The sequence below is a fragment of the Podarcis filfolensis genome (assembly GCF_964270895.1).
Source record: "Podarcis filfolensis genome assembly, chromosome: Z".
NCBI classification, from domain to species: Eukaryota; Metazoa; Chordata; class Lepidosauria; order Squamata; family Lacertidae; genus Podarcis; species Podarcis filfolensis.
Genome location: NC_139617.1, coordinates 47277019 through 47289076, shown reverse-complemented (window position 1 = coordinate 47289076; position 12058 = coordinate 47277019). Strand labels below are relative to the sequence as shown.

General features: G+C 47.6%; 1 protein-coding gene and 1 long non-coding RNA gene across 2 annotated transcripts in view; one reads left to right on the top strand and one right to left on the bottom strand.

Annotated features, from left to right (window-relative positions):
* Positions 1 to 11921, bottom strand: part of ODF2 (outer dense fiber of sperm tails 2) — a 33679-nt gene extending 21758 nt beyond the window's left edge. Inside the window, 6 exon segments of the mRNA XM_083597282.1 lie at positions 2211 to 2340; positions 3526 to 3716; positions 4573 to 4743; positions 9422 to 9547; positions 11798 to 11855; positions 11857 to 11921. Of these exon segments, the coding sequence (XP_083453408.1) occupies positions 2211 to 2340; positions 3526 to 3716; positions 4573 to 4743; positions 9422 to 9547; positions 11798 to 11855; positions 11857 to 11906 (726 nt within the window). The 5' untranslated portion in view covers positions 11907 to 11921.
* LOC310754967 overlaps positions 11626 to 12058 on the top strand; it is a 26040-nt gene continuing 25607 nt past the window's right edge. Inside the window, exon 1 of the long non-coding RNA XR_014544117.1 lies at positions 11626 to 11707. This is a non-coding gene — a long non-coding RNA (uncharacterized lncRNA). The remainder of the gene's footprint in view (positions 11708 to 12058) is intronic.

The following is a 12058-nucleotide window of genomic DNA, read 5'->3' as shown; positions in this document are numbered from 1 at the left end:
CCAGAAGACTTACTGAACTGCTGCAGTCAACTGTTACAACCATGCAAGGAGCACAATTTAGCTTGGCCAGGTTTTAACTCAAACCATGCTTGCCACAAGTTTTTCTGCAAACTGTGCCCATCTACCCATCAGCTGGCATCGCTTGTGACATCAGCCAATAGGCAGGAGGACAAAGTTTAATCTTCTGTTGCTGCTGCAATGGGAACAGGATCACACAGCCTAAGCAGCAGGACTAAAGGTGGGAGTCTGAGATTGGGTACTTGAAAGGCTATTGCAAATCTCCTCCTTCTTCCCTTCTAAGTTCCTGGTTCCAAGCAAAGTCAGAGCACTGGAGAAGTTCCCTCCTTTACTTGCAAGACTTGCCTCTCTTAGTCCCTTCCTGGTAAGGATCTGGCCCCTGGAAGCTCACACACACATTATGTAGGAAGCATGGTGCCCTCATTTGTGAGGGTCTGGTTTGTACACACAGAAGAACAAGATAGAAGGATGGATGAGTAGAGGAGAAATCATATGCTTAGGGCTTTCCCCTCCTCAAATAAAAACCTACACTGTAAAGACCAGCACAGCAGGTAAAGGGCTGGGACTGAACCCCTTTCCTTGATGTGTATCTATTTGCATTTGTTTAATAAAACAGGGAAGGGAGATTCAAAACTTATTGAATTGAATCCACAGGTGCCTTCAGTAATCAGATGTCCTTCCTTCAGTTGAAGCAGTTCAGAATCAACAGTGGTATTTGCAAACAAAAAGAGGAGATGAAGCAATTTTTGCCAACTCTCTAGGGCTGGGTGATGTTAGGTTTCCAACACCCAAACATCTCTACTTGGTAATAAACTGCAATGTTGAAAGAAGCTATACTGGCCCCAGCCGGTGAGACGCTGGACGAAACTGCAGCAGCTCTCACCGCAGCAGCTGAGGCGCTTTTGACTCCAGCACCTCACAGGCTGAGGCCAATGCAACTGGCCCCAGCCTGCTCATCAGCTGGAGGGTGGAAAGGCTCCTGCCTGCAGTGGGCTGAGCAAGCTCCAACAGGGAGCAGAGACCTTGGGGTGTCCTTTGCAAAGCTCCTTCAGGCACGCTGCCTCTTTGTGGGATGGTTGTTCACCCTGAGAAGAAAGACACAGCTCACCCTTCTGGGCTAAATCCGCAAGGCAGGGTGGGGGGAGTCTAATGGAGTGGGGGGCAAGTCTAACAGGCGAGTGGGAGCTCCTTTCAACATCTCCGTTAAGCGGCGCACAGCCGTGCACCCAAGTGGAGAACTGTGATGGAGCCTGCACCTCCCCATCTGAACAGCCGCAATCATGCTCATACTGACATGCAAGCAGGAGCCGATATGGGGCTCTCACAGCTGGGGAGCACATTAATAGATTCCCCCACCCCGCCACTGGCTTGTGTGAGCCAGTGGCAGGTCAGGGGCTCCATAAAACTGATTGGCTGAGGTGAAGGCAGAGGCGCACTCTTCAGCCAAGCAGTTTAAGGAAGCAAAGGGAGGAACAAGCTATATCATGCCTCGCTGATGCAGCTAGTTTCTCCCACTGCCGGTGAGAGGGACAGACCACGATGACGGTTTCACTTGATGGTATATCACTGGTGAAACTGCCGCCACTCTGGAGTCCCTCTGCCTTCAACGCCCGACAGCAGTTTGTTTCCCCCTCAGCATGCTGGGTGCTGGTAGCAGAGGCGGCAGCGGTTTCATCCTCGATAAACTGCTGAGTGAAACCACCATCGTGGTCTCCCTCTCATACCAGTCCTGAGCAATATATCAATATGTCACCCAGGCCTACAACTCTCCCTTCGGTTTCCCCTGCCAGGTTCTGTATTGTTCAGGAGGGTCCACCCAGTGCTCTGGATAGGATTTCTGGAGTGGGAGTGGGTACATCAGGAGAAAAAGAGAACCAAGACACAAGGGATGCCCTGTCTCATGAGCAGAACTGTTTTCCAGGGGTTCCAAATCCAACCTCCCCCTGCACTCTGAAGTGGTGCACAATGTAGTGTTACCACCTCATCTTCCCTGTACATCTAGACAAGCTTAAGCAACACCACCTGGGAACGGCCAGGGGAGCAGGCTGTCACACTTTTGCTCTTTTCCCAATCAAGAGACCAAGGCAAGCCACCAGACTCTCCACTGAAACCGCTTGCTCCTCCTTGGGGATGCTCCCAACCACCACCTTTTGAAAAGCTGCTTCTATGCACTACTCTGGACTGGCACATACAGATTTTAGTTTGCAGATAGCATCCTTCAGGGCCTTAATCTGTTTGGCAGCAGCCGCTCCATCCAGCTCAGCCTCCACTAGCTTGGACATCAAGCATTCTTTCTCGTGCATCAAGTGCCGCTTCTGAAGTCTGGAAAGGAATAATGTGTTAATCCTCAAATAGCATGGGACGGGGGGCACAGGATTATTATTTATTCATTTTTTAACCTAAATTTTATTAAATCCCCTATGCCTTGTGAAAAAGGCTAGAAAAGACACTAGGCTGGAGATTGCGCCCCTGATGTGCCAGTTTTAAACGTATAAGGAATCTTGAAACAATTATAAGGAGGTAAAAAGGTAAAGGTCTCTTGACAGGTCCAGTCGCGAACGACTCTGGGGTTGCTGCGCTCATCTCGCTTTACTGGCCGAGGGAGCTGACATTTGTCCGCAGACAATTTTTCCGCAGACAGTTTTTCCGGGTCATGTGGCCAGCATGACTAAGCCGCTTCTGGCAAACCAGAGCAGTGCATGGAAACACCGTTTACCTTCCCGCTGGAGCGGTACCTATTTATCTACTTGCACTTTGACGTGCTTTCGAACTGCTAGGTTGACGGGAGCAGGGACTGAGCAACGGGAGCTCACCCCATCGCAGGGATTCGAACCGCCGACCTTCTGATCGGCAAGTCCTAGGTTCTGTGGTTTAGACCACAGCGCCACCCGCATCCCAAGGAGGTACTTAAAGTAATAGAATTCCTTGCCTCTCACCATTAAGAAGCACAGCCTACCAACTCAGGATTCTGCCACATGTTTAGACTGAGCCTGAACAACATAATCACAACAGCAGCAGAAGGCGTAGGTCACACCACATCCCCCAAATGCTCTTAGCTGCCCAGGAGCTGCAGTCTATCATGAGAAGTTTGACCCTCTACTGACAGTTCTGCTGGTGCTTATGAGCACTTGTGTGGGACAAATGGGGGCATTTCCCCTGGTTTGACACAGGCCCCACAGTAGCAGGTGCAGGAGAAACAGTGCATACAATACAGCTGCCATTTTCAGCGGCTTCCACCCGTACTGCTGAATCCTGGCTATGTCAGGGATATTTGGTTGCAATGGTTCAGATCAGTTATTCCAAGAAAGCCCTGCTGCTCTGAAGCAGACCGAGGCTGCTCCCAACGAAAGAGGCCAAGTGTAAAAATCATAACCCTGCTTCAAAAGAGAGGATAAGAACCCACGACCACAACCACCTGTAAATTGTAAAGGGCCATGGGCTTTGCCCACAGCTGCTCTCCCAAACCCAGTGATATACAGAGATAGGAAGGGTCAAAGGCTTAATTACATGCTAAGGTCTTTCTCCTCCTTCATACGTTCAATATTGCGCCGGAGAACAGTGTTCTCATGCTCTGTCTCCACCAGTTCCTGAGTGACCTCGTCCAGCTCTTCCTTTTGCTCTTCAAGGAGACGCTTAGCCACACATCGCCCATCATCCCGCTTTGGCATTTTGATCTGAGGACAGATCTGAGGACACATCTAACAAATTCAACAGAGAGAGAGAGAAATTTTTCACCCACAATATATCAGAAAATAAAAAAACTTTGGCCAACAAATTTAGCAAGATTTTAGTAAAAGAGGAAATATCACAATTCTGCCCATTCATCCAGCCCATTCAAAGTGGAACAAATTCTGCTTTGCCCAACAGGAAGGTAGGCTCTAATAATGCAGAAAGTGAACACTGGTCACCTGAACGGAACCCCTGTACTTGGAGCTGTTCCATTGTTACAGCGTACCGTAGCGTCTAGACTAAATGCCCCCAGGTCTTATTCTTATAGGGCTGCAATTTGGAAGCTGTCAATTGAACATGGAAACACACGTTATACCAATTTACATAGTAGCCATTACTGAACATGAAGAGCAAGTCAATAATCCTCTTAATAGAAGCCTGCTAATTTTGCTACAGCTGTTTTGTTCTGCTAGCTTTGGAAAACTTATCATCAGGCACCTTTTCTTGTTCTCTGCTGTCTTTTTTAAACGGGGTAAAAAAAAAGGGGGCAGAATAGGTGGGGTGGGGAACCTGAGACCCTTCAGATGCCCAACTCACATCGCTCCCAGCCAGCATGGGCAGTGGTCAAGGATAATGGGATTGGAATCCAGCAACATTAGGAGTGCCAAAGGTTCCCTATTTCCTCTCTTTCGTCTTCAAATTCAGGTTTAAACAATGAAATTGACTGGCAGAAGGATGGGGCAAAAATCTTCACGCAATTCACCCTGACACCACAATATGTTTTAACAAGGGGGTTGTGCCACATCATTTTCTACAAAATTCCAAACGTGAATTCCAAACATGTTGGAAGAAGAAGAAATATCAACTCAACTCTGACTGCCTCACCTCATTTTTCAAGGTGCCCACCACGTTCATTAAGCTCCCTATCTTCTTCTCGTACTTGTCCATTTTGCAGTGAATGGCGTCCTCCTCGTCTGTTGAAAGATCACTCAAGCGGAGCACTGACAGTAACTTATCTGAATCTGGAGGAGTTATTTCCAGGCGATGGGTTGGTCCCTGATTGAGGAGGATAGGATAGAGGCTGTTATTTTGCTTCTTACACCTTTCCTCTCACGAGAGGATTAAAAAAAACACAACAACAACAAACTATTCTTAAAAAACCTGTTTTTAAAAATCATTCTTTTTGTTGTTGTTTAGTCGTGTCCGACTCTTCGTGACCCCATTGACCAGAGCACGCCAGGCACTCCTCATTCTACAAACAGTTAAAAACATTGTGATCTCAGGGTTGCCAGGAAAACTGTCGTTCAGACATCAAACTCCCTGGTAAAGAGGAATGATTGCTCTTTTAGGTCCTTGATCCCAATCCATTCAGGATTTTATATGCTGGTACTAACACCATGAATTGAGCCCGGTCGCTCACTGGCAGCCAATGCAGTGCTTTCTGGACCAGTGGCATATGGTTTCATGGGGCTGCCCCACTTACCACCCAGCAGCTGCATTCTGCACCAACCTCCACGCCCTCCTGTCCTCAAGGGCAGCCCCACAATTCAGCTATCATGTCAAATAGCTATTAACAGACTGGTCCTCAGTTATTTTGTCTGATGACTTTTTAATTAGGTGTCATGCCGTGTCACTCACTATTCCAGGACTGTACCAAAGAAGAGAACATGAGTCAGTTCCCATCTCCATTGTTAAAATGGAAATGCTGAACTGGAAGATTACTTCACTCAAGTAGATGTGATCAACTCCGCATGCATCTGGCTGGGTTTCCCCAGACACTCTGGGTGGCTTACAGCATATATAAAAACATAAAACATCAAGCACTAAAAACCTCCCTTCAGGTGTCTTCTAAAAGTTGTGTAATTCTTTATTTCTTTGACATCTGAAGGGAGGGCATTCCACAAGGTGGCTGCCATTACCGAGAAGGCCCTCTGCCTGGAACAAGCAGAAGACCCTTGGAGGAGGACCTCAGTGTCTGGGCTGAGCAGTGAGGGTGGAGACACGCCTTCAAGTATACTGCGTCAAGGCGGTTTAGGGCCTTAAAGGTCAACACCAACACTTTGAATTGTGCTCTGCAACGCACTGGGAGCCAATGAAGATCCTTTAGGGCCGGTGTTATATGGTCCCAGCAGCCGCTCCCATTCACCAGTCTAGATGCCACATTTTGGATTAGTTGTAGTTTCGAAGTCACCTTCAAAGGTAGAGCGCATGACAGTAGTCCACGCAGGTGACAACCAGAGCGTGTACCACTCTGGCAAGACAGTCTGCAGGCAGGTAGAGTCTCAGCCTACGTACCAGATGGAGCTGGTAGACAGCTGCCCTGGACACAGAATTGACCTGCACCTCCACTGACAGCTGTGAGTCCAACATGACTCCCAGGTTGCACACCTGGTCCTTCAGGGGCACAGTTACCCCATTCAGGACCAGGGAGTCCTCCACACCTGCCCGCCTCCTGTCCCCCAAGAACAGTACTTCTGTCTTGCCAGGATTCATCCTCAATCTGTTAGCTGCCATCCATCCGCCAACCACCACCAGACACTCACACAGGACCTTAACCGTCCTCACTGGTTCTGATTTGAAGGAGAGGTAGAGCTGAGTATCATCCGCATACTGACGAACACCTAGCCCAAAGCCCTTGATGATCTCTCCTAGCAGCTTCATGTAGATGTTAAAAAGCACAGGGGAGACGACAGAGCCCTGAGGCACCCCACAAGTAAGAGGCCATGGGTCTGAACACTGATCCCCCCACACCACTTTCTGGACATGGTCCAGGAGGAAGGAGCGGAACCACTGCATAACACTGCCCACAACTCCTAGCTCCTCTAGACAGTCCAGGAGGATGTCATGGCTGATGGTATCGAAGGTCGCTGAGAGATCTAGCAGGACCAGGAAACTGCTTTCACCTCTGTCCTTAGCCCACTGGAGATCACTGACGAGTCAGACCAGGGCATTTCAGTCCCATGATGGGGCCTGAATCCCAACTGGAAGGAGTCTAAATGGTTTCTATCCTCCCGGCGTGCCTGGAGTTGTTCAGCAACCACCTGTTGTTCAGCGACCACCTTGCCCAAGCATGAAAGATTTGAAACTGGGCAATAGTTGGTCATATCGGTGAGGTCCAAAGATGGTTTTTAAAGAAGCATTTAATAACCACCTCTTTCCCACAGGCCTGGGAAGGCTCCCTCACAGAGACAAGCATTCACCACCCCCAGAGCCCATCCCCCAGTGCTTCGTGGCTCGCTTTTATGAGCCAGGATGGGCAAGGATCAAGGAGACAGGTGGTTGGTTTCACTCATCCAATCAGCCTGTCCACATCCTCGGATTGGAACTGATCCCATGCAACTTAACTAGACAGGACCCTAGCACTCTCCCGCCCCGGCCCTGCTCCCACAGTGGAGTCTACCTCTTTCTAAATCTGAGTGACTTTATCTGCAAAGAATTTAGCAAAATCTTTGCAGGAGATCTTGGGGTCCTCACCAGGCCCCAATGGCAAAGGAGGCTGTTAGATTGCAAACCACCTGAAAGTGTCTCCTGCTGCTGTTCTCTGCAGATGCAATAGAGGTGGTGAAGAAAGTCTTTGCTGTTGCTATCGCCACTTGGTAGGCTCGACGTTGAGCTCTAACCTGTGTCTTGTTCAATTCAGAATGAGTTTTCCACCACCGGTGCTCTAGCCGTCTCAGCGATTGCCTCATTGCCCTCAGCTCGGGGGAAAACCACGGGACTGTCCAGGACCCATGCAATCGGGAGAGGGTGCTTCAGAGCCAAACAAATGACAGCCCTGGTTAACTCTGCATTCCAGCAGACCACCAGGGAATCAGCTGAAAGGCCATCAACATGGGATAAAACATCCCCTACCCTCCCTGGAAACCCTTTGGATCCATTACGTGGCAGAGCTGGACCATTCGAATGAGCCCCATCTCCCTGCGGAGGGGAAGGGTCGCAGAGAAGTCTATCATTTTCATTTTACAATAAGAACACTGAATGATGATCTAAATACCAAATACAAATTTAATTTTGACATCCCCCTGTCCTTTCCACGGTTCACTTCAAGATTTTCTTTTCCACTACATATTTTCTATATCTCAATAGTTATTACTGCTGAATTTACTCAGTTATTGCTAACTTTTTAATCACAGTTCAGTAGTTTTCTTGCACCCAGGGCAAGCAGGGTGCAAGAGGAGCAGATAGAGCACAGAAGCTCCATGGCTGAACCAGAGTCTTGAAGATTATGGTGGCTGTCACAAACCTTCATCTCCTTTACACTGCACAGGGGAAAGGGAATGCCCCATCACAATGCAAGAAGATTTTCATACCAAAGCATTTGCATTGAAGATTCACCCTCCTGTCCCAAAATACAGACCTAGACCCCCAAATTGTCAAACACTTCCACTGTCTTTTCACGATCCTCAAACCCAAACCCATGTACCAAAATACATAGATCTTATTCATAGCCATTAATGCTCCCTGTGGTCGTATACCACAGGAAGTTACAACCCAATGATTTATTTTACTTAGTTTTTTGTTCTATATATTAAAAACAAGAACAACACTTTCATAAAAGCAAACGTCTCTTTTAAAAACCTGAGGCTCATTCCCAAGCTCTTCCTGGGGGAAATCCTGGGGGTGGGTACATATAGCTCATGAGCATGGGAAGCCAGAGAATCAACTAGGTGCTGGGCAAAAACATTCCTCTATAATCAGGCCTTTGGATGATTAAACCATCTATGGCCTTTTAAACAGGGCCAGGAGGCCAGGCAGCACCTAGTTAAAGGGTGGGAAGAGTTATTGTTTTCGTTTCTTATGTTATGTATTTTTCTGTTTTTATACGGTAAACCACCCTGTGATCCTTGGATGGAGGGCAGTATAAAAAATTTAATAAATAATAACTGTTGGCAAGGTGGCCAACATAAAAAGCTGCCTATACAGAGACAGACAGTTAGTCCATCTAGCTCAGAACTGCCCAACATGCTCTATAGCAGTGGTTTTCAACCAGTGTGCCATGGCACCCTGGAGTGCCTTGAATGATGGTCAGGGGTGCCGCTGGCAACACTGGCCTCTGTCTCTCTTTCCTTCCCTACCTTTTCTGATGCCCAAAGACTTGCACAGCTGTTTGTTTCAATGGTCTTGGCTACAATCTCCACAAGTGAATGGTGCTTCTGGGGCTGGCCAGGGGGTGCTGGTTGCCAGGAGCTGAGGCAGTCTCGGAGTAAACAAGTTAGCGGACAGGGGAGCCCAGCAAGCCAGTCCACTGGCCCTTGCTGTTGGGAATGCACAGACAAGTGGGAGACCAGGCAGGCATTGCGCTGGCCTTTGTTGTGCTTGCTGTGTGCAATGCCTGCCTGGGAGCTGAGTGCCCAGCGCCAAAGGGGAGCCTTTCTGCCATGCAGGTCCGGCAGCACCTGCTACTGCCACTGCTGTCTTCCAAGGTAAGATGCTGGCCTCATGTTCACCTCGGGCCAGTCTCCAAGGGGCAAGGGGTGACATAACTGGACTTCTGAGGCTCTGAGCGTGTTTCCCCACAGGGGAGCCGCAGAAAGAATGCAGTTGGTCAAGAGAGCCATGAACTCAAAGAGGTTGAAAACCTCTACTCTACAGGATTTCAGCCAGGAATGCTTCAGCACACCTGGGACCTTCCGCACACAAAGCATGCGCTCTATGGCTGAGCATCAACTTCTTCCCAGTTCAGCTTCTGAAAAGGCCTGTTATTAGGCTGCAAAAGAAACAGCAGCTGTCCTACCTCCCACTTGTATGATGACTCTCGGCAAGATGTTTTGCCTGGGGGCATCCAGGGGACTTTGGTTTTTACTCGAACACTGCGGCGCACATTCACGGTATCCCCTTTCATTTTCTGCTTGTGCTTTTGCTGTGAGGATGGGGGAGAGGGGGAGAGAGAGAGAGAGAGAGAGAGAGAGAGAGAGAGAGAAGTAGTATACGGTTTTAGTTGCCCAAAACACTTGCTGAGATTACTTCCACCCCTAAAATTCGTGCAACAAAACTGGAAGCCCCCAACAGAACTATTCCAACAAACTGTACCACGAAAAAGGCTTCACATTCTACATCACAGTGCAGTCTCAGTAACCATGCTCAGGAAAAAGAAATATAGGTACCGCATAGCGAGGAGTATGGTACCCCTGAAAGCAGCTTTATTCTTTGTCAGTCAGCATCATTATGACATCATCATGTCTCTTAGTCTCTTATGATGCAAGGTGGGCCTTAGTTACCCTGGGAAGATTAGATCTAGTGTATGGTAGGAAAGATTTAGGTCACAGCTGCAGCAAAGTACTGATTGTGAATTGGAAACACATGATTCTGCATCTGATCACAGGGCCACCTGCTACAGGACTTACCAGGAACCTGAAGATGCTGAATGGGTAGGCTGCAATACATCTTTGAAAGTGACCTTTACTGCTGAAAGGCCTCGGGCCAAAACGCATGTATGTAGACAACAGAATCGCAGACAAGACACCAACTCTTAGAAAGACAACAGAAGGTGTTTCACATGACTAGATGAAATTACAATTCTCCTGTGGCCCACAATATTTGCATGTGTTAAGAAAGATTCAACAAGGTGCTTTGGGCATGAGAATGTGCTAAAATTGAAAGGGCATTAAACTCAACTCAACTGCACCCATTTTGGCAGCTCTGTTAATTAAAGCCCACAACATACACACATTTAACTTGTGCATGTTCAACTTTACACATATGGGGGGGGGGATTTTAAAAGGGGCAGAAAGTGGGTGGGGCTCCAGGAAAAATGACTTTGGTAATCCCACACATCACTGAACCTAATGGGTTTTGACTATACACAATTTTGACTTTAGGTGTTATCCCCAGAAAGTAACCCCCCACCTAAGTTGTGGGCTTACTGTTTTTGATTACCGTATTTTTTGTTCTATAAGACTCACTTTTTCCTTCCTTAAAAGTCAGGGGAAATGTGTGTGCGTCTTATGGAGCGAATGCAGGCTGCGCAGCTATCCCAGAAGCCAGAACAGCAAGAGGGATTGCTACTTTCACTGCGCAGCGATCCCTCTTGCTGTTCTGGCTTCTGAGATTCAGAATATTTTTTTTCTTGTTTTCCTCATCCAAAAACTAGGTGCGCCTTATGGTCTAGTGCGTCTTATAGAGCGAAAAATGCGGTAATTAGCTGTTGGTTTGCTCTTCAGCTGTGGGGTGTAACCTTTTTTAGGGATTATACAAGTTTCATTCTCCATGGTAAATGCATAGGTTCCACTGTTTCTGCTGGTTTGGAGTACCCAAGTTGCCAGACAGTGGATGGTTTACTGGGCATGAGTTCATTGCACCCACTATTCCTCTCCCCACAAGCACTAGGGAGAAACAAATCAATAGCTCAGCATTAGCTGAACCAGCTTTCTTGATTTGTTTTGCTCTCCATAAATCTTGATGGATAAAGCCGAGGTTTGTTCTTAGCTTACTGACTTGTCTTTTGAGCAAAGCAAACCACCATCCCTGGTAAGGAACACAGTTTGCTTTTTTCATGCACTAGGTAAAGGTAAAGGCCCCCTGGACTGTTAAGTCCAGTCAAAGGCAACTATGGGGTGTAGCGCTCGACTCGCTTTTCAGGCCAAGGGAGCCAGAGTTTGTCCGCAAACAGCTTTCTGGGTCAAGTGGCCAGCATGACTAAACTGCTGCTGGTGTATGGAGGACTGTGCACTAGCGAAAAGGAGCAAAACAAACCAAATTTGGTTTACCATGAAATGTAAACTGGACAAACATTTTAATTTCAGCACAGTTTGGAAAAAATCCCCTTTCTGCCATGACATTTGCCATCCTACCCCCCCCCCCCAATTATTTCCTTAATTAATGTATAAGACTTCAAATAGAAATTTGTATTAATGGGAGGAAGTGGTATTGATTTTGAAGGAAGCACTAAACAAAAACAGTCTTTCAGCAGGAAGATATGGCACCCATGAGCACAAGATGCAAATTTTGTGCATCTACACAATGTGACAAGAGCTGCAAAGTAAAGCAAACAAACCATTTGGGCCTGCTCTTCTTTTGCAAGGTAGGAAGAGGGCTGGGTTTTCACTGGTGCTTCTGGGGGCTGGGGCTTTCATGATAGAGCCCCTACAAACACCCAGCTGCACACTCATACCTGGGATTTTGCAGGTGGTGGTGTTTTCTGACCCTTTTTAATATGGACATGGACAGGGGTTTTCATCCACATGGACGTGCAAAGGGGGAGTTGTGGAGCGGCTCTTCATGGTTCTTCTCCGATAACTGGGAAAGGGGCATTCAATACAATGGAAAAAGGACCTGTGAATAAGTAGACCGGAAATAACAACTGTTCCTTGGACCCAAGTTTTTTTAAATAAAAAAACAAGGATGTGTAGCTCTGTTGGGTAGGAACATGCAA